Below are 25,684 nucleotides of genomic sequence, written 5' to 3' on the forward strand. Positions count from 1 at the left end.
GCGGGTCTTTGACAAGTCACCGCAACCCGATTTCACCTACCTACTTACCACGTTCCCGCGCCGCCACCGTGGATACGCTGAGCGGCCCCCTAGTCCGACCCCTGCGGGGCGGTCTCGTCCGGCTAGTCCAGCGAACCCACACGTCTACGAACCGATGGATTTCCCTCCGGAAGGCATCGAGGCTAAGTAGGGAAGCGCACAGGAGTTTCCTGCCCCCGGGAGCGCCGGCATCAAGTACCGCGGCTGGGCAATATAGACTACTTACCACGTCAACCCACCACGCGAAGGAGAATCCACGCGAAGAGGAATCCAAGGGAGGGACTACGGAAAAGGAGGGCGGGAGGCAGGAAGAGGAAGGGGCCAAGAGGGGGCCAAAGAGCACGCTTACATGCCCTGCAACCGTCCTCTATCCTCTGCCCTCTAGGAGGGAGGCCGTTATATGACAATGCGGAGACCCCGCAATGTCCTCTGCGTCTCGTAGGATTGGGACCTCAGGCCGCTGCGCTGCGGTGTGCTGTTCTGTGTCGCATGTCATTTTTAGCATGACAGATTCCTTCTCGGTTCGAGCCCTCGTGGACTTAAGCGAGAGGAGTGAGCCTATTAGCAGCAAAGTACGGTAGGCAGGTATGTGGGCGGTGAGCGGCAGTGCTTCACTGCTGCCTCCTGGAGAGGTGGCTCAACTCCCGGAAGCACATACATGACGGACCCAGACGATGAAGTCATTTATACCACAATATATCTATCTCGCTTAGGCACGTCTTTCGAGGGCCTGCAAAATGACGATGGTCCCGCGATAGGATCGAAAATCCCGAGGCGGGCCCCTCAAAAACAGCACGAAGCGGGATAAGAGTATACGAAGGTGTGTAAATATAGAAGTGTTCGTGTTATTGAAGGTGGGTTAGCTACGTCGAAAAGAGCCGACTGGGTATATATAGAGATACATAGACATATAATCAGCGACGCGAATTGTCCTAACTCATTAAAAACAATAGGAAGCAGGTATTTTGTCATTTTTCTCGTAAAATCCCCGCGCTCAGGTGCGAGTCAATCTTGCGGTAGCATAGGATAGGTAGGTTGGGTTAGGTAGTCTGTATTCTGTCGTCTTCCCCAACGTAAAACTCCCCAAGACCCCTGGGATTCAACCACGATGATAGCGATGTAGATAGGTAGTATACTGGTCTGCCATGTGCAGAGCGCTTCAAAACGCCAAGAGCGCCGGGTAATAGTGAAAAAGAAAAAAAAACCCTAGCACTGCATCATACCCTTCCTGGACGTTCCCCAGAGAGATAGTACATTTTGATGGTAACCAGAGAGGAGACAGCCAGCCAACGAACCACGTTTCGAAACAAAAGTAGACATATAACAGTGTATGGGACCACAGGGTCCTCTCTATGGGTCGCCTAGGCCAGCCGGCTGGCTTGTCTCCCGTAGCCATGGCATTCGCCCGGCCTGCGTATGATCCTATCCGGCGTTCAGGATGTCGGGTAAGTCTTCCATGGTGGGGATGGAGAGAGGCAGAGGTAGCGGCGCAGGAAAGATGGGTATGTATGTATGCGCATGTGTGTGAATAACCGCGTGCGCCCCCTGGCACGCAAGCGAGTAGTAGGCAGTGATGCAACGTATAGAAAAACTCCAGTAGGTAGCAGTAGATGATGCTGTTTCGAGCCGCTAAACAGGAAAAAAGACTTGGTAGTGGTGGTAGCAGCTGTCGTCAAGTAACCAACTCCCATTCCTCCCCCCCCTCTTCGCACTCAGCAGTAACAGCGGCAGTAGGAGCAGCAGTAGTAATAGCAGTAGTAACGAGGGAGAGCACGTCGACTAGGGTTTGTCGGGAACCGGGCCGCGAAGCCTAGCCGTCCCCTCCCCCCAGACCAAGACTTTTCCCCCGCCAACCACGCCTAGCCAGTTCACCCCCAGAATGCAACCCCAGATTATTCCAGCGCGGCCGGAGAGCGTGACTGAGCCACGCTGGCCGGTCGTCCTTGGGGGCCGCTTCCGAACGAGCTCGTCCCTGGGAGGAGGAGGAGGAGGAAGGGTCAATCACCCAGAAGAAATCAGCCACGAAGGGACCTGATCCCTAGAGACCCGACAAGGCTGAAAAGGGGGGGGGGGGGGGAAGAGATGATGAGGACCCGACAGAGAGTCGCACGCCCTTGGCTGTCGTAACCTTCTTCGTCTACCTCTCTGCCCTCGCCTGTCTTTCTCACTCTCTCGCACGTCACCCCGCCCCCTCTCGCACCAAAACGAGGGTCGTATCGCAGCGTGCACCTCCGGGAGAAGACCTTCGTGTGATGTAGACGGGGCATTTAAGCACAGCCGAGAACGCTGGATGGCATGCCTCTGCGAGCCACTATCGCCCCCGTTCCCAGATACGCGAGACGGGGCGGCCCAGGCAGCGGGTAGACACGGCATGGTAGAAGAGAAAAACAAAAGTGGCAACCCCATGCAGGCGTACGGGTTATGGCCGCAGTGGTGGCGACGGTAAGTGAGAGGAGTTAAGAGGATGAGGGAGCGAGCGAGCAGTCCCTGTTTCGGGTGCCGAGGAAGGAGAATCCGATCGGCGATACGCCCATGAAATAAGTCGGACCGGGGTGGCAGGGAGGACATGTGGGGGGGGGGGGGGATGGATTTCGTCGACAAGGTATTGTGAGTTAGTTGAGCAGGGCGCTTTGTGCGTTTGCGTGTTGTCGCCTTTGGCTCGGCGGCGGCGGCACGCGTCAGCCGTTTAGGAACGTGCGCCGCCGCACCTCGGCCTCCTTGATGATCTCGGCGGCCAGGGTCAGGCTGGGCGCGAGGATGGCCATGCGCTCGATGTCCATGATCACGTCGTTGATGATCTGGTCGATGACGTCGCGGTGAGGGACGAGCGTCAACAGGATATTAGACAGCGAGGGCGACATGGTAGCCCCCATGACGAGCAGCGTCTGCGAGACGATGGAGAGGGCGCCCTGCCACAGGTACGGCATGTGGCCGGCGTGACTGCGGCCAAATCGTTAGATTGAGAGGGAGGGGCGGGGAGGATCTTCTGAAGAGCCGGGAATAGGGACAGGATGAGGCTAGAGAGACATTGGCCAATGACGACGGGACAATTCCACTTACTGTGCAGATATATGCTCCAATTGCCGTATTGAGGCTTCGAGGCATTTGTGGCAGCTCTCCCGGACCGAGGGGTCCAGTACGGCCTGTTCGTTGTCGAGCACCGCCAAGATGTAGGGACGGTAGATGATGGTTCGGCAGGCAAAGAACCGAAGCCGCAGAACCGTCTGCACCGGATCCTGCAGGGTCGAGCGGGTGAAGGGGAATTGGAGCGGCAGCGGGAGGCTCTCGTACCATTGCGTGAGCTGGAAGTCGAGCTCGGCGACGACGGGCTCGAGGCTGGTCGTCGACGCCATCGAGTCCTTGGAGTAGATGAGCTGGCTGACGCGGTTGAGGAGCCTCCTCAGGGCGATTTCCGCCAAGAAATACCACAGGTCGTCTCGGCCCACCGCTTCCGACTCCTCGCCCTGAAAGCCGCCGGGGAGCCCGACGTTCTCTTCGAACTGCACGACGCCCGAGTGAGGTAGGTCCAGCTCCGCGAGCAGGTCGCTCTCGAACAGGAGCGCGTTCCAGTAGATCCGCTCCAAGAGTTCTCGCTGGTCCTCGGGCACGCGCGTCGGCGTCATGAGCAGGAGCTGCAGCTTACTGCTCACCGTGCACAGCAGGTTCCAGGCCTCCAGCGGTCGCACCAGGTAGAAGAGGTAGGCAGCAGCCAGTAGGTGGCACTGGGCGGCCAGGACGCTATTAGCCGTCATCATGCCTGGCAACAGTGACCACGCCGCTGTGAAGTACTGCAGGCCCGGGGGGTCCTCCTGAGGCACGATCCTGGATATGCTGCCCCGTAGGCTCGCTTGTCCTAGTGCTAGCACGAGCAGCACGATGCAGCTCTCGGGACCCTCGCGAAACCCGGTCGACAGCGCGGTGCGGTAGTGGCTCCGCCAGGTGTAGGGGTTGACGCAGGCGTACCACACGTTCACGCGCTCGAAGTACGCCTCGATGTAGGCGTTCGTGTTAGATAGATCGACGCACGGGGTCTTGGCCAAGGAGTGAAGCGGCTCGCGTGCCATCTCCAGCTGTAGAATGATCTGCGGGTCGTACGGCCGCGCGATCAGGTCTCGGATCAGCGGCCACTGGAGCAGGTGCAGCGCCGCGTTCGTGTGGACCTTGGGCATTGTCGAGATGTTAGTCCCCTGGGGATGGCTCGTCCACGTCCCCAGGCCGCCACTCGGTATGATAGAAACGTAGTTGCCGGAGGAATTCTGAAGCATGACGTTGTCGCCGCTCAGGGCGGTTCCGTTGCTTATAGGCGGCGAGTCGTGCGCGATCTGTAGGGTGTTGGGATGGCCGTTGGCTAGGTTGATCTGGAGGAGGCTCTCGATACGGCTGAGTCGCTCGAGAATCAGCTTGTCGCCCGCGTCAAGCTTGATCCCGGGTTCCCGGTATATGCACTCGGCTCCAAGCTCGGTGCAGAGCTTGCACTTGGGTTTCGTGCCGTCGCATCTCGACTTTCGGGAGCGGCAGACCTCGCACTACACAATGTTATTCTGATCAGCATCAACCGCGGATGCGTCCCGTTCACTCTCCAACCTACCGCGATCGTAGCTCTCCTCCGCGGGTAGTCGATAGTCACGTCCGTGTTCCGCCTCTTTAACGGATTCACGCCCTCGTCGCTCGGCGCTTTCTGCATCCCATTGGTTTGTTCGGAGCGGGCTTCGGACGTCTGCGAAAGATTCCGAGCCTTCTGTGCCGACCCTAATATCCCTTCCCGACTGAAACTCGTGGTGCGCTGAGCTTTGGCACCCGTCGGCGACTTTAGCACGGAACCGTTCGTGGCCGCGCTGAGCTGCGGCGACGGAATCTCGATTGAGAATGTGTCCCGCGACGGCAGGGGAAAAGGCCGCCCCGAACTACTCGACGCTCCGGCGGAGAGGGGCGAGTCGCCCGTCGATGAAGGCGACATCTTCTGAGCCAGCAGGTTGTCGGCACCTCTGCCCTAGAGAGAAGGCGACGAGCCGCCTTATTTAACTACCAGGTCGAGACACGCTATGATGTTCTCGGTATGTATTAAACCGTGCTGTGTGCGAACCGTGGCCGGGACGGCTATACATATACGGCTTCGGCAGGGAATTATTTGCCCAGTACACCGCACAGGGGCGAGTATCGGGACAAAAATGGCGAGAGGGGATCACTGGGTCTGCAAGGCACCGCAGCGAGCTGATCGTATTTTAAGACGGAAAGCCGCGGGAAAAAAAAAACCTCTAGGGGATTTCGACGGTGGTGTCTCTCCTCCACACTCGGCAGCACACACCTGCAGAAGCGGCACAGAACCGTTGAGCCCCCTAGTAAAGCCTCATCCTAGCAACTCTCCTGGGGGGGGTTAATACATACATGTGTACGTAGACTGAACCACCAAAAACCCCAGAAAATTGCTTCCCGTCACGGCTTAGGCGCGGTGTCGTCAAGAGGCACTAAAGCAAGTGCAGCATACGATAGCACGTAGCAGCAAGACAGGGGGGAGCAACCATCCGGGCTTGTTGCTCCCCCTTGATTGGAGCCCATCTTCTGGAACCTCGCGGTACAGCACTGTATCGTGCACTTAGCACACCTCCACAACCCGGCCGGATCGCTCAGGGCACCATGTAAGTAACTAACTATGCGTAGGTACCTACACTAAACAACCGTCACAGACTTCCGCGTGAACGGGCACTGACGGTGATGCAGCTGACAGGCATTGCTGTTGTACGCTAAGAGCAAGCAAGAGAAGCCCTGTTTGTGGGTATTATGCGTTATTATAGTATATACATGCCTACATCGGCACCGTGCTTCGAGAAGGCTATTATGTACGGGTCGGGTAGAGGCCGACGTAGAGACTTAGCAGAGGCAACGAGGTGGAGTGTGAGTACTGCTGCAGGCTCGACTGCTGACCGAGGTCTGGTCTGATACCTCCAATCGACGAGGGGGTTGCGGTGGATGTGTGGTGTAGCATGGGAGGGATCAGTAGGTATTACTGGCGTATTGCGAATAAGCACCTTTTCAAGTCTCTGCTTCTAGGGACTCTCGTACGAACTAGTCCAGTAGTACGTTAGCCAAGCTGATGCCATGGCCGGCCCAAGACCCGTACTACGCAGAGATGGGATGACTGGGCGGACGGGAACAGCTTTGAGGCGATCCACCTACCACCCTTGAGCACGCTTATATCTACTGTTATGTTGTACTCTGCCTACTGCCGAATAGGTGCAACTCCCAGAGACCACTACGGGAGAGGAGAAATATCTCGGAGATAATGGCAGCATGTGTAGACTATCGTGTGTATGCACGTGTATGGAGGTATATCATACATATACCTACATACACATATACCAACTACCTAGCTACGTAGTATACGCCTGTAGGTGTGGATAGGTAAAGATTACATACATATAGGCATGCTGCGTGGTGTCAATGAAGACGAAGACGAGAGTACATCGGTACTATACCTACATACTTGCGTGTACTAGTATGTTATTCATGCACATACATACATGCTATATAGACGACGAGAGAGCATTTTTGTATGCAGAATAGATTCATAGACTTATTACCTACAGATAGAATCTGAGGTATCGTGGGCGTGGCAAGGGCACGGGTGAGAAGGGGTACGAAAATTTCCGCGGTCGAGGCCGGATCCTCGATAGCAATTTGGCCATGAATTAGAGAGTTCTGTTGCCCCCACAGCTCGTTCTCGGGTGATGAACAGGGGGCTCTGAGAAGCACGTCTCCATAACGGCTCCCGAGCTCCACCAGTCTACACGCCACTGGGACTATTATGTACAAGAGAGGAGAGGCTTGTGTGTACTTACCTCTACAATTACGGGCGGGTCGTATTGGTATAGGATATTGGGGGTTTCGCCTCCTATCGACTATGTAGCCCTATGACGCCCCTTGGGTGCGTTGTTAGGGGACGTACCGCTTTGCCGCAATATCCTTAATGTCGAGGAAACAAAGCACACAAGCCGATTCCGTAAAGGCTCGATCAGAAGAGGCTAGAGCGGGTTCGAAGCCTTCTACGCAGACGGGATCAACGCACCGACAGGATGGGCAAGTAATTTCCTATAACCGCCCCAGGTCGACGGGTTATGCGCACTCGTGTTCCCGAAGCTAGCCAGCCACTCCTCCTCCCCCTCTGGTATGTCGAACAAGCTAAGCAGACGTCAGGTAGGTAAGTGGTGATGGTGGTGTGGTGTCCGTGGGGTCCGTCGCCCACGTAACTTGCTACGTAGGTATTATTATTGTTATTATTACTGCCTACTACCTGGAAGGTAGGTAGGTAGGCATTCTCCAGCTGACTGATCTTACTCCCTGCAACGACTAGGTAGTGCCGTAACTTCTCAACCGATATACCTACCTGTCTATGTATCGAATTTGCCCGTACTGTGAAGAGGGTTACCCCAGCCTCCCAGATAAGGCGTTGCGAGTTACATTAGTAGGCCCAGGCAACCCTTGCCGACCCCATGCATCTTCAACCAAGGTGCGGCACATGGGCAGGCATTGACGGCCAAGTCACGGGAGCCTTGTCAACGATACCTATCGCTCACACATACCTAAGTATGTACTGCGTAGGCGGATAGGTACCTAATGTAGGCACAGCTATGAGCCTATAGTGTAGGTACATACGTCAATATGCTGTTTCTCCTCAGGTTCAGACCCTTGGTAGGAAGTACCTACGCATCTATCCAACGGGATCGCACTGAAGCAGCCGTTTTCTCGTGGCATTCTCTTGTCGAATCCTGTAGGACTAACAAGATATAGAGGCGGCGATATCACTACCCTCTCCCACCCCCGCGAAGAAAGCTTGGCTACCTCGTGGGAGGCTCAGACAAGTTCGTGAGGAGAAGAGGACGCAGCGCATGTCGCTATCCTTCACCACGCTACCTATATTGTGCTATACGACCTTCATATATGAGTCTCGTGATCCTACACGGACGGACGAGTCTGCCTCCGAAATGATCAGGCCTACCTTCTCATCCCTCATGGCGCCAATCATAGATCCTCGTGCTCTGTGGCCAAAACAATCTAGTGCACGAACTCGCGACTTGCGCTCGGCGGGCATGAACGATGCCCCAATCTGTATATAGCAAGCCGAAAGAGGAGCCTTGGAGGCCGTTTAGCGAGTCGAATCGATTTGCCTTTATCGTCCTCGCTCGAATCACGAGAACCTCCTTGCCGCAACGCTTCTACAACATCAATATACAAGATTATGAGCTAACATCTACTCGTGCAGCGCCCTGACCTGCCTTTCTTGAAGGTCTTGATTCTTCCCTCTTCGTCCCATTTGGGCCGACTTTCTACTACACTCACATATTTGCTACCATCCTCCCCATTAGCGCAGGAGACGAGACGATCGCATCTCGCTACCAAGTAATCCCTCCCCCACCCCCTCCATGGTGCCAAAAACCGGCAAGATACAAACAAGGCTGGCCGCGACGAAAACGAATGGTTATGATTACCTGTTTTGGCCTACATGGCACGGATTCCACGGGTTCATCTAAACAGTGGACCGCGCCGCTCAGGCAGACCGCAGATTACTACGGTGGACGTGACGATCTAGCAGTATTCTGGAAGGCGTGCGAAATGAGACCAGATTCTACCAGCACGAGCCATTGATCAACCTGAAACTTATCGCTCATCATATTATATGCTACCCGCCCTCGCTCCCGCGCTATCATTGCCTTCCCGCGCCCCCAGTTATCTACCTACCTATCCTACATTCCACCAAGGCTTGGGGTGCCGGTGTATATGTGCGGGTAGTACTAATAAATAAGTCGCCGGCTGAGCGAGCGAGTGCTTCGTCGGCTGTTGATGTTGATGGTGGCTTGCATGACCAGAGCCTTTCAACGGGCCGAATACTGAGTGGCAGCCATGAAAACGTGGCACCCTTCCATCTCACCTCAAGCCGCAGGCTCATCGCCGGAGAGGAGAAGCCATATACCCTTACACTTAATCATCGTTCATAAGTTCGGATTGGGTTTAGCATCGTCCGGAGTCGACTGCAGATCGTGAGGGTCTACTGGGGGGGATTGGGGCCTTATTTCTCAAACACTGGCCGGCTGACGGCCTATCCCGAGTACCGAAAAGAGGGAGAAGATCTGGATGCTTTAGTGTTGCCAGCCTTAACAATGCGCCGCCTGATTGCCGCGTGTTGGTGTTGTCATCCTCTTGGAGTTACCAATGACCCCGGCGCTCGAAGTCATAGGTAGGTGTCCCACATACATAGTTAAAGCACGAGAGGATGGCCTACAAGCCGTCGTTTCCAGCATATAGGGAGTTAAGAAAGTTGAATACCCTTGCAGAGACCGCCGGGAAAAGACAACTAGCCACAACCGAGCCTCCGCTACTTACTGTCTACCTAGGGTGATATTAAGATATCACTTAAGTATGAGCCGGAGTCGACGGGATCGTATACTGGCCCAACAACGACGCCCCGGTTAGGGTCATTTTTAGGTCACGAGCCAAGAATAAATCTACCCCAACGTCTCAGGAGATTTAATCAAGGCTTGTCCGTCTCCTTTTTTTTTTTTAAAAAAAAAAGAAAAAGCTTCGCTATTCCTACCGTAGCCCGGGCTCAGCTATAGTTGTACACACATATATGCCCACCGTTATATAGGCCCTCCTCTTCCTTTTTCGACTGAACCAACCTCAATACATAATGCCAAGCCAGCAGCTAACCTACTACCGGCAGTCTCACTTCGCTAACTCCTACGAGACGGCCACCAGCTTGCCGTAACAGCATTGGCGTCCACGTTTGGTACAAGTTCATGCTCCCCCTCTTCATTTCAAGTCTATTTACTGAATCAGCCCGGTCGGTCGGAGCTACTCCGTAGGGCTCATCGAGCACACGGGCAAAACACCGAGGTACACGACAATAAAAACCCGCATAACTCAAGCACAGTAGCTCCAAACACCCCAAAAAGAGGCACCAAGGAGCTGAACTCGTAAGCCGAATGCGCATTATAACTAGATGTATTCTCATACACATACCCACTACACAACGTTTCGTCGTCACGCCTATTTCACTGCAGATATCCTGTATATAGGGGAGAAAAAGGGGGGTGATGGGGAGGCGAGCATTGTACGGTATGCCTACCATCCATCCTCTTTCAAGATCGGCTGGGCTAGATCTCCCGCGCGTCTATGATGCACTTCCTGCTCGCCCTCGCTTGCTACTTTCCCCAGACCCCGCATGTGTGGGCTGTAGATGGCTACAGAGGTCGGAAGCATGGGGACGCTCGGTTGGACGCAGTAGTATTCGCTCGCGCACGTATACCTATACCGACTGTATTATGTGACTCAGTGCGCGCGCGCATCGACATACGTAGGCGTGGAAACTTGGAGTCTAGATAGCCTAGATCGGAACCCTCCTCCCTCCCCCCTCCCCCTCTCATCTCCTCCTCCCTTCCTACCTCTCCTGACCTGCACTGCCCTGGCCTACAAGCGTGGTACCATGGAGGAAACTCCTTCGGCTCGCCCAACCAGCTGCGAGGACGAGATCCCGTCTCAGGTTCCTGGTGCGGAAGGAGAATTTGCTGGACGATCGCAGCAGATAACTGGGTAGGCACACACCAAGTTTAATACCAGCAACGCGGCTGGGCAAGCCGGTAAGGGGATCCCAAGCACGCGCACACACACACGCTCTTCTGCCTCTTCTTCTCGCTCCGCTGGAATTCTCGAATAGGAAACCGAAGGAGGGAAAACTTCCCATCGTGCATGCTTGAGAAACGCGTGGAGAACTGCCTGCGCGCTGCAGAAGCGTGACTAAACTGCTCCTCGCTTGACGAGTGCAACGTCGGCGTGCTCGACGGTTCAACCCATTCTCTCTGGCCCAGACCGACCGACTTACACTGGCCGTCGCAGAGGTCTAGACTGGCGAGCTGGTTACGTAAAGAGCTCGTCCTCTTCTCTCTCTTTCTTTCTTTCTCCCTCCCTCTCTCCCTCTCTCCTTTTTTTTGAGGCTCGTCCATATGAGCGTACGACGAGCTTCTCGGCTCTGCTTGTCCCTCCTGCGGCCCGATATGGTATGCCGTCCATCCCGTTCCTATCGAAGTAGAAGCCTCCTCCCGCCGCTTCTGCCCTCTCTCCCCTGCTCTCCACATTCCAATTATTTTATCTCTCTGGGCACACATGTGCATAGCATCTACCTGCGTACCTATATACCAGGAAGGTAGGTTACACATGTGCGTGGTGTGTAGATGTACGTAACAGCGAGCCAACATACGCACCTACGTGCATGTGTACACCTCGAGCTTTTCATGGCACCGGCTTACCGAGAGCGCGGCAAAGTATACGGGCATCCTTTCCCCTCCACCCCCTCTGACCCGTGACTGGGTATGTTGCCAGCCCTTGCAGAGCTACATTGCGAGCCGGGCCCTTGCTATGCTCAGGTAGATCACCCGCGACGTGGGCAGGTATGCGGGGATGCGATGGGAAACGCGAGCGTAACAGTTGGTCGTTGATCATCTCATAAGCGAGATTTTCCTCCTTCTGCTCCTGCCCCTCCTCCTCTACCACCGCCAGTACTACTACTTATCCTGATCCTATCCCCTTCGCCGCCCCTGGCTAGGCTGATAGTGATAGATAGCTAGGTATCTCTTCAAGGAAACAGGTATATCGCCCGGTGGTACAACCTGCTGTACACCTTGCACGACTTGTCCGCCCTCGTCGACATGTATACCTATACGTATGTAATATCCGCACGCAGCGAGGGAGGGGGTCACAGTCCACGGGGTCCTCTTCACTTCGCGCGGCGGGTTCTCCGTGGCCTCCCGACGCGCCAAGGCTCTGGATATGTAGGCATGGCATGTCGTGTATGTAGGCAGGGAGGCATGTGCGTATGTAAGTAGGTCGTCGACGACCACTCAGGACCGCGGTAACCCGCACGATCTGTGCTAGGCTGGGAACTGGGACGGCGCCGCCCTCAGATCGGCGGTGCCTCGTCACGCAAGACATATTAACCTCCCCCTTCCATACCGGGTATTGTAGGCACGTAACGTGGGCAGCCCTCCTCCGCAGGTGATGAAAAGGAGGAGGAGGAGGGTGGCTGGCTGGCTCGCTGGCGACCTACCGTCTGCGCGATCTCTCGCCCAGCTAGGGTCGCGCCCGGTAAATACTTACGATAGGTATGTATGTATGTGTGTCCGTATGTAAGTAATCCCGGGCGACGAAGCTTTTCGCTGGGGTTAAGAGCGTTGCTATTTTTGTCGCCCCCCGGCTTCAGGCAGCCCTCGCCCCCTCTCCCCGAATAACCTCGTTCGTCGGTGGCAACTTCATATATTGACCTTCCGTACTCACACCTGGTCGTCGTCTTTCCACCCTCGTCTGCCTCCACGCTTCCCTCGAGGACACCCCTGCCCCTGGCCCTGTTGGTAGGCTGACATGACTCCCAGTCATATATTAGCCCAAAGAGAAAAAAATTTTGCGGCCAACCTTACAGCGGGCGATGAGGGGGGCGGGGAAGAGAAAGGGGTAGCTGTGACACGTCTGCGTTGTCATAAGCTAGTGTATGTTGAGGCTCTGAGTATATTAAGGCGGATTCGTGCTTGGAGAGGTTCCTAGACCTCTCTGCTTGGGTGACATGGTCAGATGAGACATAGCATGGGGCCTTCGTCTGATTTTGCCTCCTTTGGACGCGACGATGCCGCTGTTACTACCGACTACTACCTCCTTCTCCTCATGTGAAAACGAACGTGGCCACTACGTATATTCACAGGGCAGGGGGGTTGCGTGAGTGCCGGACTATTGTAGCATAGAACTCAATACTCTATCGGATGACTCTGTCTATATATATTTACGAGTTGCTGAGTCTAGACTCTCTGCCTGCTTGCATGTGCCGCATACGCTCGTGCGGCCAGGGGCCAGGGCCGCCTTGTACATAGCTATGCTACCCTGGGTTATACTACTTAGAACTCCTCGCGGAAGATCACCGCGTTCACCTCGCCCTCGACGCTCGCATGGGCCACATAATCCTGGAACTCGCCCGTCTCGACGTCGCGTGCGATGACAACGACGCGGCCATCCGCCTGGAGCGCCACCGCTGCTAAGTCGCCAGCCGCGTTGAGCGAAAAGTGTCGCGGGCCGCGGCCGCCAGCCGCGAATTCCTGAACCTTGGCCAGGGCCCCGGTGCCGCGGTTGATCGAGAACTGTGGCGCACTCCGGGTTAGCGGCTACACAAAAAAGAGATGTAAGGAGGGAGAGAGGTTTAAGACAGGTCTCGGTCGTCGGGTTCCCCGTCCCCATCGTAAGCCCCAAGCTCGGAAGGCGAGCATCCCGAAGGCGGAAAAGAGCAGGCTAGTCAGCTAGAAAATGTACTTACAGTAATAATAGGGTCCGAGGGTATCTCAGTGCTATTGGATGAGTCGAAGTTCGGGATGTTGAACGAGTTCTCCCAGCGAGAGGACACAATCAAGAACCTGTCGTCGGGCTATACGGTAGTCGCGTCAGCAGGTTGTGTTCGAGGAGGAGCCGGAGCCCCAAAGGCTCAGAATCCTGGGTATATACAGTTTCAACTTACCGAGATGGCAATTTCGGCAGCACCCGTACCCGAAGGTAGTTCGCTGTCGTCACCGTGCGTAGAGATAGTAAATAGCTCGTTGAAGCCGAGGGTCTTGTTTCTTTGATAGATGACCTCGTAGCCCGTAATGGTGTTGGTCAGCTCGGAAACCAGGTAGAAATACGTCTTCCTCCTGGCAACCGTGAACACGCCGTGCCTCGGACCCGACCCGGGAGTTACAGCCAGAGGCGCGATAGGCGTCAGCTGAAGGGTCTTGGCATTGGCCCGGTAGATGCGAACGAGGTCGGCACCCAAGTCTGGGACGAGAACATAGGAGGAGGTGGGGTCCAAGATGGCCTGATGTGGGTGCGGCGCCTCCTGTCGAGAAGGGTTGGTCCCAGGCCCGGCGAGAGCATATGTCTCGTTGAACACCAAGGATAGTTCGCCTTCGGAGCCAGCGTTGACGGCGCTGACAGCTGAGCCAGAACTATGCGGATTGGTTAGACACTGCAGAAAAGAAAAAGAAAAGGTCTGTCCTGGCGATTTGACGAGGCGAGGCGAACAGGCGCCAAGCCGAGGTCTGGACCAGCCATGTCACCAAAAATAATCGCCGGGTCGGGCGAGGGTCGACGAGGGTTAGCTTACTACTGTGCGATGGCAAGGCCGTGCCCTTCCACGCCGTATTGAGCGATGCTGACCGGTCCTTGGATCAGATCGAGCTTGTTCAGCAGAGACAAGGACCCTTCATCGGGGGCAGAGAATGTGTACACGCCCCCGTACGGGCCGGCCCAGCCCTCGTCGAGGCAGTAGAGGAACGATTTGGAGTAATCCAGCGCGAGCCAGGACGGGTTCGGCCCACACTCGGTCGAGCTGGAGACGGCCTTGAGGGTAGCACCCGCGGCGTTGGTGGCGGCGACGTTGGACTCGCCGTCGGGCAGGGTTAGACTGAGAGTTGTCACCGTGCCAGCGTACGAGGAGGCGTAAAGGAGGGTAGCCGATGCCGAACCAGCTAATCCCAGGGACGAGAGCAGCAGCCCTGCTGCGGGGGCGACGACACCTTTCCACATGGTTGGACGCTTCGAGTCGTTGATCGGCGGGTAGAACTGAGTCAACTGACGAGCGAGGAGAGGGAGGGAGACGAGGAGAAAAAACAACCCAGCGCCGACTATTAAGCCAACGCCTCCGCGAGCCTTCGCGACACGCCCAGGATTCGCCATCACGAAAAGGGCTCCCTTCTCATCCGCCGGAAGTATGCCCCATGTGCTGACCTCAACTGGGAGTCCACCATCGTCAGCGGACCCCTGTCCCCTCCTGCTGTGTTGGGTTTATCCGGAGGGACCCTGCGCGGCACCCTGGTCCGGTACTGCATCGAAATCCGGAAGGAAAGGGGGTTGCCGGCCGAGTTAGCAAGCAAGGGTGTGTGTGCTGGGAGAGACAAGCGCTGCCTATCGAAAGAGGATCGGTCCCTCTTGCGAAGGTGCCCTGGTTCCAGGGTTTAACGGCTTTTAGTCTGCTGCAGGGATGGTGGACCATGGGCCGAAGAAAGTGGAGGGAGGGGAGGGCACGAGAGAGAGAATAGTATGAGGCACAGACAGAGAGACAGAGAGAGAGAGAGACCGCACATACACCAGAGCAGAGGAAGAGAGACAGAGGAAAGAGGAAGAGACAAGCATAGCACGAGCAGCACAGCGGACTCCCCGAGCCGCAACCCCCCAATGAAAACGACAGCTGCGAAGAAGAGGGAGGTTGGAGTAGAATCTAGGCTGGTGGTACACGGGAGATGGCGTTGCAATGCGGAGGAAAAGGGTGGAGAAGACACGGCACGGATGCGATGTTAGTGAGCGCGTGTGTGTGCGTGTCTTAGAGAGCGAGTGAGCCGATCTGACCTCTAAGAGTTTCTCTACGTACAGACAGGGGATGCCCGTTTTGTATTCTTTTTTCCCTTCGTGCCGGGGTGCCGGTTAGAGGGCTACCCCATCATCGACGCCCTTCTCGTCTCTCAACTTGACCCACACTATGTACTAGCATGACGCTCTGCCTTAACGAGGTCATCGTGTAGAGGATGGCAGGCAGTTCCTAAACCAGGTTGGCGACTGATGGGAACTCGGATTATAATCGGCCCTTCGCCGTTGAGGCAGACAAGGCAAATCCTTGCATGTACTGTGAGTATAGACTTTTTTCTTCTTTTTTTTGCCCCCAGCGGTGGGAGTAATATTTCCCGTTCGCTATGTCGTCCATCCGGGCCGGTGAGCAACCGAATAAGTCCACCACTATTCGTCGACCTGGGGGCCAGAGAGGGTGCCATGTCCCCCTGAATGACAATTAATCGTGCCGCATCGCCAAGTCCCGAGTGCGGAGATCACTTGAGCTGTCCCATTAATTGAATGTAACGGCGAAGCCTCGAATCACGTCGCATGAAGCTCCAGCGTTCGGTCAGCGCTGGCGCCATCAAGTCGCCTGGCTTGGTAGGACGCTGTCCGTTATCACAGGTGTAGGTATCACCAGAATTTCTCTGCTCTACCGCCCGGACAGCGTCTGAAGCAAGTAAGGTGTTAGACCAGCAAGTAGATATACCTACCCTACGACGCCCTAGCGAGGAAAATACCCCAAGGGGGAGGGGAGAGAGGAAGAGGCTACTACTGCAAGAAAGTCGACATAGGTCACAATTGCAACCCCGCCGTCGTACTGGGAGACGGGAACGGGGCCCTTGTCTTTGTCTCATCACCCCAACCGGGAAGCCTCTGGACGAGAAGGGTTATGTGCTGCGCAGCTCACGGGGCCGAATCAAGTCGGGAATGTTCCTCGTTACTCGCAGGTACGAGCCAGATGTCCCAATGAGCACACGCCCGCAGCACGTATCCACGCATGCCTCTTCTTCCCTCTGGCGTGGCACGCGAGACCGTGTTATTTTCCCGCCGGCCCCCATCTCTCTCTCTCAGAGCGGGCGGTCCAACGGCGCTGGGGAAAATCCCACGCGAACCCCAGAAGGCAAGACCCTTCTCCCCCCTCGATCCCGCGCCGGCTCCCGGGCAGCGCCTCCAGGGCAGCGCCTCCACTGGGCTCGCGCTCGCACCATGGGTAGCGTCGAGCACGCAGAGCCCAGGGTAAGCCGCGGGCGATGACCAGGCAGCGTCTGAGTCGGCGGGAATCTCGGCCGCCGACGACGACGATGACGACGATGACGATGTAGATCCTGGACCGTGCCTACGTACCCTCCACGGTCAGGCAGCCCCAGCTACCGTGGCTCGCCTCTGCGCCGCGCCGGGCAAAAAGCTCCTAGGCGCGCCCGCTTACCCGCTCGCCTCCCAGGCGGCGCCAGGTCAAGGGACTGCCCAGAGCTTCTAGGAACGACGTCCCGAGCCGGCCGCGACCGTGGGGCGGGAAATTTGGGTCGGAGGGGGAGGGGGGGGTGTGGGGGAGGGAGGAGGAGAAGGAGGAGAAGCTGGAGAAGGCACAAGAATGAGGATCGCCCAGCCAAGAGATGCTCCCGCACGGCCGGGCTTCCGTTCCAGGCGCGAATCCTTCTCTTCGCCTACCCCTCGATCCTACGCGCTCTGCGACGGCCCGGTCTCGAGATTCGCGGAATCCTTGGATTCTATCATCATTTGCGTCTATGTCCGTGTCTGTACCTATCTTGCGTCTCTCCTCCCTTTCCTCTCCTCGCTAGACAACAAGTACCCCTCTCCCTCTCTCCCCCTAACCCTTCCTCCCTCTCTGTCCCGTTTTGTTCTTTCCGAATTCTGGATCTGCAATATTCCGTCCGGCCCGGGGCGAGGAGGCGGCCCGTCGGTGGGGGAGGAGGGTGTGGGTGGCGTCGTGGGAAATCAATTTGGGCTCTTGCGGGACGGGCTTCATACCGCGAGGATGGGACCTGCGTACATACACGCAATATGCCAAATACCGAATCAGGTAGATTAGTGGCGTCACCTCGCCTCCTGGCCACCGCTGATGATAAAGCGCCCATAATGGCATGCCAATATCAATAGCACTCTTATCGGATGATGGTTATGATTGCAACAGCCGAGAGAGCCTTTTACGCTACGTGCCCGCTTCAAAGTTGGTGTTGCTAATACGGCACCACCCCGTCCGCGGTATGCGATGGTGGCCAGTAAATATAGCAGCGGTTGTAGTTCATAGCCGATGGCGGGAGGGATTAAGAGCTTAGACGCCGCTCGTCTACCGCCGAGTTAATACACATTCATGCTATATGAAGATGTTCCAATGGCCCCTATCCTATCCTTCCTAAGTATAGTATCGTAGCCAACAATACGGGGATGTCGAGGCCAGCTAGACAGAGCTCTGCAACTCCCCACCACGTACACGAAACGGGTATTAAAGGATATTTCCCTTCTTGTCTCGAATGAGCTGTTTGTCGCAAACCATCCCCATTCAACTGGCAACGATACATGTGCCGGAATAGCGATCCTTCCCAAGGCAGGGGAAGTCCGTACCTCACCCGAGCTCTGGGCTCAACAAGAAACCAATATACGAGGCGACTGTGAAGCCAGAATAGCCATCGTAAATGTCATCGATAGCTTTCCTAGAGCCGCCTTCTCCGGACTACTACCGGACACTTTAAATTAGGTCGACTCGGTCTACGTAGACCAAGGCCGGTTTCCAAACTATGTCTAGGTGTCGTGTCCTGGTAGCCATCGACGACACGGTTCCCTTCCCCTACTAGTCGAGGGGGATCTAGATTTATAGTTTCCTAGAGTTAAATAAGCGTCATCAGACACGATTAAGCACTAGCAAATGGGACAGTTTTCATTTACATGATGCCAAGGGTTGACCACGATCGAGCTTGGTCTAGATGTGCCTCCCTATCCCCATGCCTGGCATACTATGTGCCATCATACGAGGTAATTGAGTGGCCGTGTTCCCTCCTCGAATACAGATCTCGCCCTGACAGGCCGTTCGCTAGTCTATCGAATACCCCGTCCTTGGCCGAGCGGGTGTGGTTACCACAAATGGTGCTCTACGCGGTAGAGAACCACTCATATCGGCCTCCTCATCGGGTTCCCAGCTCCTTGAGTGATGCCTCGCTGTAATGCCTCGCTATATATATGTGTGTATATATTTGTAGCAGGCCCTCCTTGGTCCAACATTTCTTCCCCATCCACGAATCTGGATGTCTGGGCGTCCAGGGCAGACTCCTGGAGGTCTAGACCTCTCTCGTAGCCAAACATCCGCATTGTCATTGCCGTCGCCTTTTAGAGTTTTCCAACTTCTTGAACACAGTCGTTGTCCTTCTGTAGTTAGATTTGGACCGTACTTAAGCTCGGAACCAAGTGAAGGACGGCCGGCGTGCTCGGGGAAGCTAAAAAGGCTGCCGAGGTGTCCCTATATTGCGCACTGGAGCCCGAATGAAGACAATGCTACCTAGAATTTCGTTCATCCCTCCTTCTCCCTGTCGGTTACTTGGATAAACTTAGCCTAGCAAGCTGACCATCGGTTCCGGCCAGCTCCCCCAGAGTAGAGGTCTGTCTCCTAACCGGGCATTAACAGGTGCCAGGATCTTCAGCTTCCTCCGCTTCTCATCGACGTCTGCGACGTATGCGTAACCCATTACGTTTGAATCGCGGATGGTGTCTGCCGGGTCATGAATCGATGCGTATAGAACTGCCAGGATGCAATTTTGCATCATGAGCGACGGCTCGACTTTCTCAATCATCGCGTCACTGTATATATCGTCCTCGGGTGCCGCTGACATCGACCCTAGGAACGTTCGTTAGCGTATTGTTAGGTGTTCAGCTCCTGGCTAGGGTCGTCCATACCTTCGCTCACCCTCCATATCGATAGAGCCGCGAAGTCGAGTTGCTGGGTGAAGGGGCTCAATGTAAGCACAGTGCTGCCGAAGAAGTACTCCTTAATCGTAGCCTCTCGTGCTTGCTGCAAAAATGACTGGTCCCTCTCCACGACGCCGCCGGATTTGTCCAAGCTAACTACGGTAATGGATTCGCCGAGACTGGTTTTTTGCCCGGTAAATTTCTTCAACATCTCACTGCTTAGACGTTCAGAGCCGATAACGAGCACGATGTTGACGGAGAATTCGGCAACTATGTGTGATAGATAGTCATGGCTTCCTTTTGAAACATTGACCCCGCCCGTGTCTATCAACATCCCTGACGCCTTCACGTCCGGGTCCTCGGAGAGACGCGAGGTAGCCGTTACAGCTAACCTACTCAGCAACCTCTTGAAAAGCCGCGGGTTATCTTCTACCTGCCCGAGGCCGTAATGGTATGCGAGCGGGAGCTTAACAGGTATGGCGCTTGGCCCGCTACTCGGCGTCGTGCCCCAGTCCGTTGTAACGTCGATAATAGTGGCGAATACGGCAGCGCTCAGCGACCCCGGCAGAGCGAGCATCCCTTCGCGGCAATCCGTGTTGACCACGAGAGGCTGGCGGCCCATACGCGTGGCCCATCCCGTAAGCATCTTCACCAAGCTCGTCTTGCCGGCGTTGGGTGGACCGACAACCAAAACTCGCGGCCCCATCTCTCCCGTCCTCTCGGCTGCGGCGCGCAGGGCCTCGAGCTTGAAATGTAGATTTAGGTAGCTGACCATCGGGGTCTCGTCTGCCGTCGGCTCCGAGGTATAGGCATCGTAATTCCCGGTGGGGGAGGATATCTCGAGCGTACAGCCATGCCAAGTGTTGATCTTGGACTTGGTTGCCGTAAACGTGTAAGGTATGTTGGGGCCAAGTTCGGTGCCGTCCCTCTCAGCGGTGCCGGAAACCAGCTTGATGTCGAGGGTTGAGCCGTGCGGAACCTCGAAGCGGTACTCCCAGAAGGGCTCGAGAGTCTGTGTCCGGGTGGGCGAGGCGGTCGACGAGGTGGCTGCGGTCGGGAGAGCCTGCTGGGAACCTGGTTAGCGACGGGATCCCGACGAGCGACGGGGGAGACGAGGCCACGAACTGTCGGCGGGATCTGGCCTAATCCCGGTATCGACATCTTCGCGTCGACTACATCCACCACGGGGGAGAGGAAGCTGATGAGAATGTGGGAAGAATTGGAAGATGTTGAATTATCAAGAAACGTGTAGCGTGGAAGTGCTTTGAGTGGGCGGGTAACATCCATAACTCCATGCTGTATGGTACCTGACAGGAAGCAGGTTGTACGTACCTTAGGTTAGGTAGTGGGGAGGTTAGGTTAGGTACCTTAGGTACCTAAGGTAGCCTAAGTAGAGCTTCCACTCAGAGGTAGGTACCTAAGGTAGGTAGGAGATAGGTACCTAGGAGATACCTACCTACCTACCTACCCCGCCTGGTCTTTGCGCGCTTTGGCTGCCGACCTCTAAACCGTAGGTACAGAGGTGGGTTGGCAGCGGGTGCAGTCCAGTAGGAATTGCAACTTCACATGCTTACCCTTCCGTCATCCCTCCCACCCATCGACAATACCTACTATACAATCTAACCACATCCTCCAGCCATAGCCGACACCCTAATCTCCTTGGGGTGGGGGATGGAATACAACCACACGTATGCAGGTACCGGAACTGGGGGTGTTGTCTGAAACGTATCGAGTGCCCCTGGAGCTGGGGGGGTAGACCTTCCCCTGGTAACGTACCGGACTGGTCAGTTGAGAAAGAATGCGTGCACCTTCAAGGTGTGCAGATTAGTTAGGCGCCGGCAAGATCCCCTGGCATGCCTACATTATACGTACTCATAGGTAGTATACAGCCACCTATGGAATCGAGGCGACGGGGACCTCAACCCAGTAACGCCAGGCTGCGCTACTCTCGTAAACAGAGAGCGCGACATATTTCTGGCAATCTTAGCACACGGCTGGGGGACGGTGAGATCTAGGGGTTGTATTCTAATCGCAAATATCAGTCCTATGAGGATTGCTTCGTCTATGTCGTGCCTCCTGCGCCGGAGGAATGTACAGTGGGTAGGGTATATTGTAGGCCAAACGCCAGACATCTCCCGCAAGACGCCCATGGGATTCTCTACCGATTCTAGGCACCGAACGACGCACGTACGTGCTCGGTCGCCTCCCAAGCCGTGCATGCCCGCACGTTTGCCAGAATTCCCATGTTCCTCCTCTTCGGCCTAGGCGAATCTGGGCCCGTTTACTCGGTCATTTCCTCAAAAATCTTCGCTAGACTCCGGACCCCGAGCAGCACATTTTCGTCCGGCCCCTGCCCCGGCGTCCACGCTGCGTGCGCAAAGTCGATCAACTTGAGGGAATATATGTGCGGGAAGGTCGATTCCTCGTCCGAGTCCTCTTCGAGTTCAACCAGTTCCTCCTCGGTCACCGAAGGCTCGCAAAGTTCTCCTTCGTCGATACCGATGCCGCTATCTACCCTAAGATTAGCGGCAGGGGCCCGCGTCGGTCCTCGCCTGCGTCCCGATGGCGTAGCGCTGGCTTTTGCTTCGTCGACGGCGGCGCGGAGAGCGGCCCCGTCTCCCTCGAAGACAAAGAGTAGACTCGCCGAGTACATCCGGCTCTCCTCCCTTTCGAGGACCTCCTGCACCCTGCGGAGATCCTGCATGAACAAGCCGGCGATAGTCTTGCCCAGGTCGTCGTCGATTCCGGCGGCCTCGTTGAAGATGAAGTTCTTGAGCGACGGGACAACGTTGTGATCCTGTACGGTCACCCTGCCCCAGTCTTTATCGTAGATCTTGTATCCTTCCTCATCCAGCTCGGCCGCATTCGCGGACCCCTTGTACACCCTCATGCCGGCGACACGGAAGCCAAACTTCTTGTGTGTTGTCTCCTCGGCGATCTTGTCAAACCGGTCCCTCTTCTCCGGGGGTGCGTCGTCGGCCCACAGTCGAATGCCCAGCTTGGCATCCATGATGTTTGGTTTCTGGAAGCCGAAGGACGCGTTCTCTAGCACCACGGCCCGATCCGTCGTGATCTTCCTCACCTTGCTGGGGACTGAGTCCCGATCGACAGCAGCATTCTTCTTCTTCCCCGCCAGAGGCTCGATCACGACCTTCCTGTCCTCGAGGTGCAGGTGCGACTGAATTTCTTCCTTAATGCTAGAGGGAATATCCGCGTGCTCGACCAGGCCGGGTATTTGTGCATGGATCGTGGCTTGGTCAACGTCTTCACCCAGCGACAGCGTGCCGATGTAGAGGGGCATGAGCTCTGCGAAGTCGGGATGGAGTGCGTGCGCCGACTCGTAGAACTCGACCTCGGATTGCGTGCATGGCTTGATAAACAATTCGCCGTCCGCGTCGCACATGGTTCCCGCACTGCCGACGATCAGTACTGCACACGACTTCCTTAGGGCCACCAATTGAAGACTGACTGCCCAGCGACCGCATGGTTGTATTTCTTCAGGTTGTCCGCTTTAGGTATTTCTCGGTCCTTGTTCACGGCGCTCTTGCCGAAGGTTTCACGGGTGGCCAACATCCTTCCCGGGTCCTGTCGATGATGGAAATGGTTCCTGGTGAAATCTACACTTTTGGCATGACCCAGAGAACGGCAGGTCTCTGAGCAGTTCCGGCGACTAAATAGTCGGCAGCTAGGGCAAGAAAGTAGGGGGTGGACTCGAAGGGCCAGTTGGTTGGTTGGTTGGTTGGTTGGTTGGTTGGCCTCTCGGTGAATGAACAGCTGAAAGTGACGAGGGGGACGAAAGCGAGGAGGAGGCGGGGGCAGGCCAACAATGGCGAAGAACCAACGAGGATATGCACAGATACAGGTTGAAAGAAAAACAACGGCCTTTTCCGACAGTAGAGGTTGAGGGCGCGTTACATCTCATACACGGCCTACATATGCGGAAGTTTGGCTGTATGAAGCGGGAATCACGGGGAGAGGTGAGGTGTGAGCGAGACGTAGACGCTTAATATCGATGTGGGACAAGGCGAACAAAGGAATATGTATGTGACTGGAGGAGGGTCAAATCAGGGGACCAGAACCGGAAAGTGTTAGGGGGTGTGTGTGTCAAGCTCGACTGGGGGGGGGGGGTCGGCCACAGTGAGGGCGGTCCGGGTACACACGCTACTACCTACCACTACTACGAAGCGGTACGTAGACCCTAACCAGCTGTAACTGGCCCCTGAGCGCACGACCCGTCTCGGGCCGCCTGTCGGTTATGGGCGATGATGTGCCTATAACGACCCCGGCTACTACCTCCTACTAGATAGGTACATACCTGGTAGGTAGGTACCTACCTAGGCAGGTTACTATCTGGTGTTCAACCGTATACTCATACAATTGGATTTAACGTGGATAAGAAGCAGGTGTTAACGCATGTACATACTTCCTTAGGAGGTACTGAACCGATGTGTAGGTAGCTAGAAGGTAATCGTTGACGTGTTAAAGTCATATGGATATGCACAAACTTATTACCGTTGGCACAATATTCACCTACCAGGTACCTAAATAGCTGTAGTGGTAGTGGCGCGGTTAACGTACCTACAGTTAGTTGTACGAACCTGGCTAGAACCACCTGCCCGTGCCGTAGCTTGCATGCAATAACTGTAGGTGCCGGTGTAGCCGTCGAATCGGAGGGGCGCCTTTCGATGCATATATGCACCTATGTGCAATACTCGCATGCATATCGGTGCCACACAACCAGCACTAAAAGGTAACCCTAGGTTACCTAGGTAAGAGGGATTTACCTAACCTAATAGCCATCATACAGTTAACACCCAGAATCTTAACCTCTATACGGACAACTGGCGCCCTGGAGCTGAATATCGCCCCCGCTGGTGGGTAGGACGCACCTAGGTACATAGGAACACCGCTAGCCAAGCCCTTGCAGCTTTGTAGCATGAGCGAGTGACATGCTCTCGAGGCGTGGTTGGGCGTCCAACCCTACCTAGAGGATGTTCTCAGCTAGCTCAGCCCAGCGCCCCATCCTGAATTCGTCGCTAAGCGGGCGGCAACATGGCATTTTCCCGGGTACGTCGCCAACATGTCCAGAGCTGTGGCGGGATGCGATGCGTCTGCAACTCGCCTAAACCATCTTAGGGGGCGCTGCCACCATCGCCGCGTGTCAGGCTAAGGCTCAGCCACATGGCTGTCACCGTATGTGCATCGCATCGCGTGGGGCACATGCAATTGTGAGGGTATTCATATGCTAATGTACCTAAATTAGGTACCTAATATACGCGTAGGAGTGGAGGCAACCTGCATAGGTCCCTATGTACCTCAGCTACGCAGAGTGCAAGGCAGTCCCAGAGGTTGGCGTTAAGCAACTAGGTCCCTACCGAAGGTATGGGCAGATGGGCAAGGTCGGCTTATGCAGGTCAATTCTGCCTTGAGCCCCCTGCCATCCATGGCAGATCTTATAGCTGATTGCGGCACGCTCAACGACATGCTTGCATATGCACCTCGATGAAAAGCATCTTGCTAGATGGGCCGCAGTCGAAAGGCTCAGCTGCGGGTTGCTGGCGCAGCCGCGTAAGGAACGCGCGATAACTCCCAAGGTCGTGTGCTTCGAACCAATCAGTCACGATACATCACCGACAAGTCTGGACTGCACTCGGATATGTCTCCGTGCTTCCTGGGGTAGGACTCAGCCGCTGGAGGTCAGGTGTGCGTTGCCTGTCTGTATACCAGGCAGGTCGCTATACGTAGATAGGAAGGTCTATTAGGTAGATGGAGGGAGAGAGCAGGCTCCTATGAGGGGGGCGTAAGACGGTCTTACAGTAGAGGAATTTGCAGGAGGAACATTCGCCATTCCATCTTCCCCCTCTGATAGGAACGAAACAGCCATGGTAGATGGGTAACACGAGCACGCGCCTCAAGAGTGTGTTGCATCTCGAGATGACAGTATAACGTGTGCACTAGTTAAGGTAGCACCCTAAATTGGTCTGTCATCTTACCCGAACCGGCAGGCTGTGAGAAATAGGTCGGTACGGTATTAGAACACACACAACGGCGGACTGCGATATGACGCACTCTGTGCGCATCTTTTTTGCAGCTAATCGCCGTATAAGCTAGCTATAAAATCTAGTTGTCGATATAAAGTGCTAACCACCCACACCGACAGGCAAGATATCGTACCAGTTGGTTGACGCAACAACATGCAGCTGTTGCATTAGATAGGTAAGCAACTCACATCACCTTGATCGACAACGGGCGACGCGAGACCGGCAGATCCGGAGCCAAATCTCGTCAGAATTTAGAGGTATCACCACCATCCTCCCCCCTTCTCGACTTTATAGAAGGC

General features: G+C 55.6%; 6 protein-coding genes across 6 annotated transcripts; 1 reads left to right on the forward strand and 5 right to left on the reverse strand.

Moving 5' to 3' along the window:
- Positions 1-1,885: 1,885 nt before the first annotated feature.
- On the reverse strand, positions 1,886-2,851 carry GGS23DRAFT_24688 (uncharacterized protein). The gene has a single exon (XM_051512223.1). It carries the CDS (start codon positions 2,605-2,607, stop codon positions 2,041-2,043), a length of 567 nt encoding a protein of 188 aa, XP_051377077.1. The 5' UTR covers positions 2,608-2,851; the 3' UTR covers positions 1,886-2,040.
- On the reverse strand, positions 2,512-5,453 carry GGS23DRAFT_24711 (uncharacterized protein). The gene is made up of 3 exons (XM_051512229.1): positions 4,628-5,453; positions 3,100-4,565; positions 2,512-2,979 (listed from the first exon to the last, which is right to left on the reverse strand). Exons 1-3 carry the CDS (start codon positions 4,994-4,996, stop codon positions 2,718-2,720), a joined length of 2,097 nt encoding a protein of 698 aa, XP_051377078.1. The 5' UTR covers positions 4,997-5,453; the 3' UTR covers positions 2,512-2,717.
- A 7,353-nt stretch (positions 5,454-12,806) lies between these two features.
- On the reverse strand, positions 12,807-15,055 carry GGS23DRAFT_545097 (putative isomerase YbhE). Its single transcript, XM_051514960.1, has 4 exons — positions 14,204-15,055; positions 13,580-14,045; positions 13,382-13,489; positions 12,807-13,208 (listed from the first exon to the last, which is right to left on the reverse strand). Exons 1-4 carry the CDS (start codon positions 14,773-14,775, stop codon positions 12,969-12,971), a joined length of 1,386 nt encoding a protein of 461 aa, XP_051377079.1. The 5' UTR covers positions 14,776-15,055; the 3' UTR covers positions 12,807-12,968.
- Positions 15,056-15,525: 470 nt separating this feature from the next.
- Positions 15,526-16,951, forward strand: GGS23DRAFT_24832 (uncharacterized protein). The gene is made up of 3 exons (XM_051512236.1): positions 15,526-15,720; positions 15,957-16,049; positions 16,108-16,951. The coding sequence occupies exons 1-3, from the start codon at positions 15,655-15,657 to the stop codon at positions 16,678-16,680; spliced, it is 732 nt and encodes a 243-aa protein (XP_051377080.1). The 5' UTR covers positions 15,526-15,654; the 3' UTR covers positions 16,681-16,951.
- Positions 16,952-18,986: 2,035 nt separating this feature from the next.
- GGS23DRAFT_592146 (Clp1-domain-containing protein) lies at positions 18,987-20,505 on the reverse strand (the record flags this gene model as incomplete). The annotated part of the gene is made up of 3 exons (XM_051517844.1): positions 18,987-19,273; positions 19,333-20,410; positions 20,470-20,505. 3 exons carry the CDS (start codon positions 20,503-20,505, stop codon positions 18,987-18,989), a joined length of 1,401 nt encoding a protein of 466 aa, XP_051377081.1.
- Positions 20,506-21,293: 788 nt separating this feature from the next.
- On the reverse strand, positions 21,294-23,388 carry GGS23DRAFT_545106 (inositol polyphosphate multikinase). Its single transcript, XM_051514961.1, has 2 exons — positions 22,814-23,388; positions 21,294-22,757 (listed from the first exon to the last, which is right to left on the reverse strand). Exons 1-2 carry the CDS (start codon positions 22,915-22,917, stop codon positions 21,626-21,628), a joined length of 1,236 nt encoding a protein of 411 aa, XP_051377082.1. The 5' UTR covers positions 22,918-23,388; the 3' UTR covers positions 21,294-21,625.
- Between the last annotated feature and the right edge of the window lie 2,296 nt (positions 23,389-25,684).

This window comes from Durotheca rogersii (genome assembly GCF_024521655.1).
Source record: "Durotheca rogersii strain YMJ 92031201 chromosome Unknown GGS23scaffold_1, whole genome shotgun sequence".
NCBI classification, from domain to species: Eukaryota; Fungi; Ascomycota; class Sordariomycetes; order Xylariales; family Xylariaceae; genus Durotheca; species Durotheca rogersii.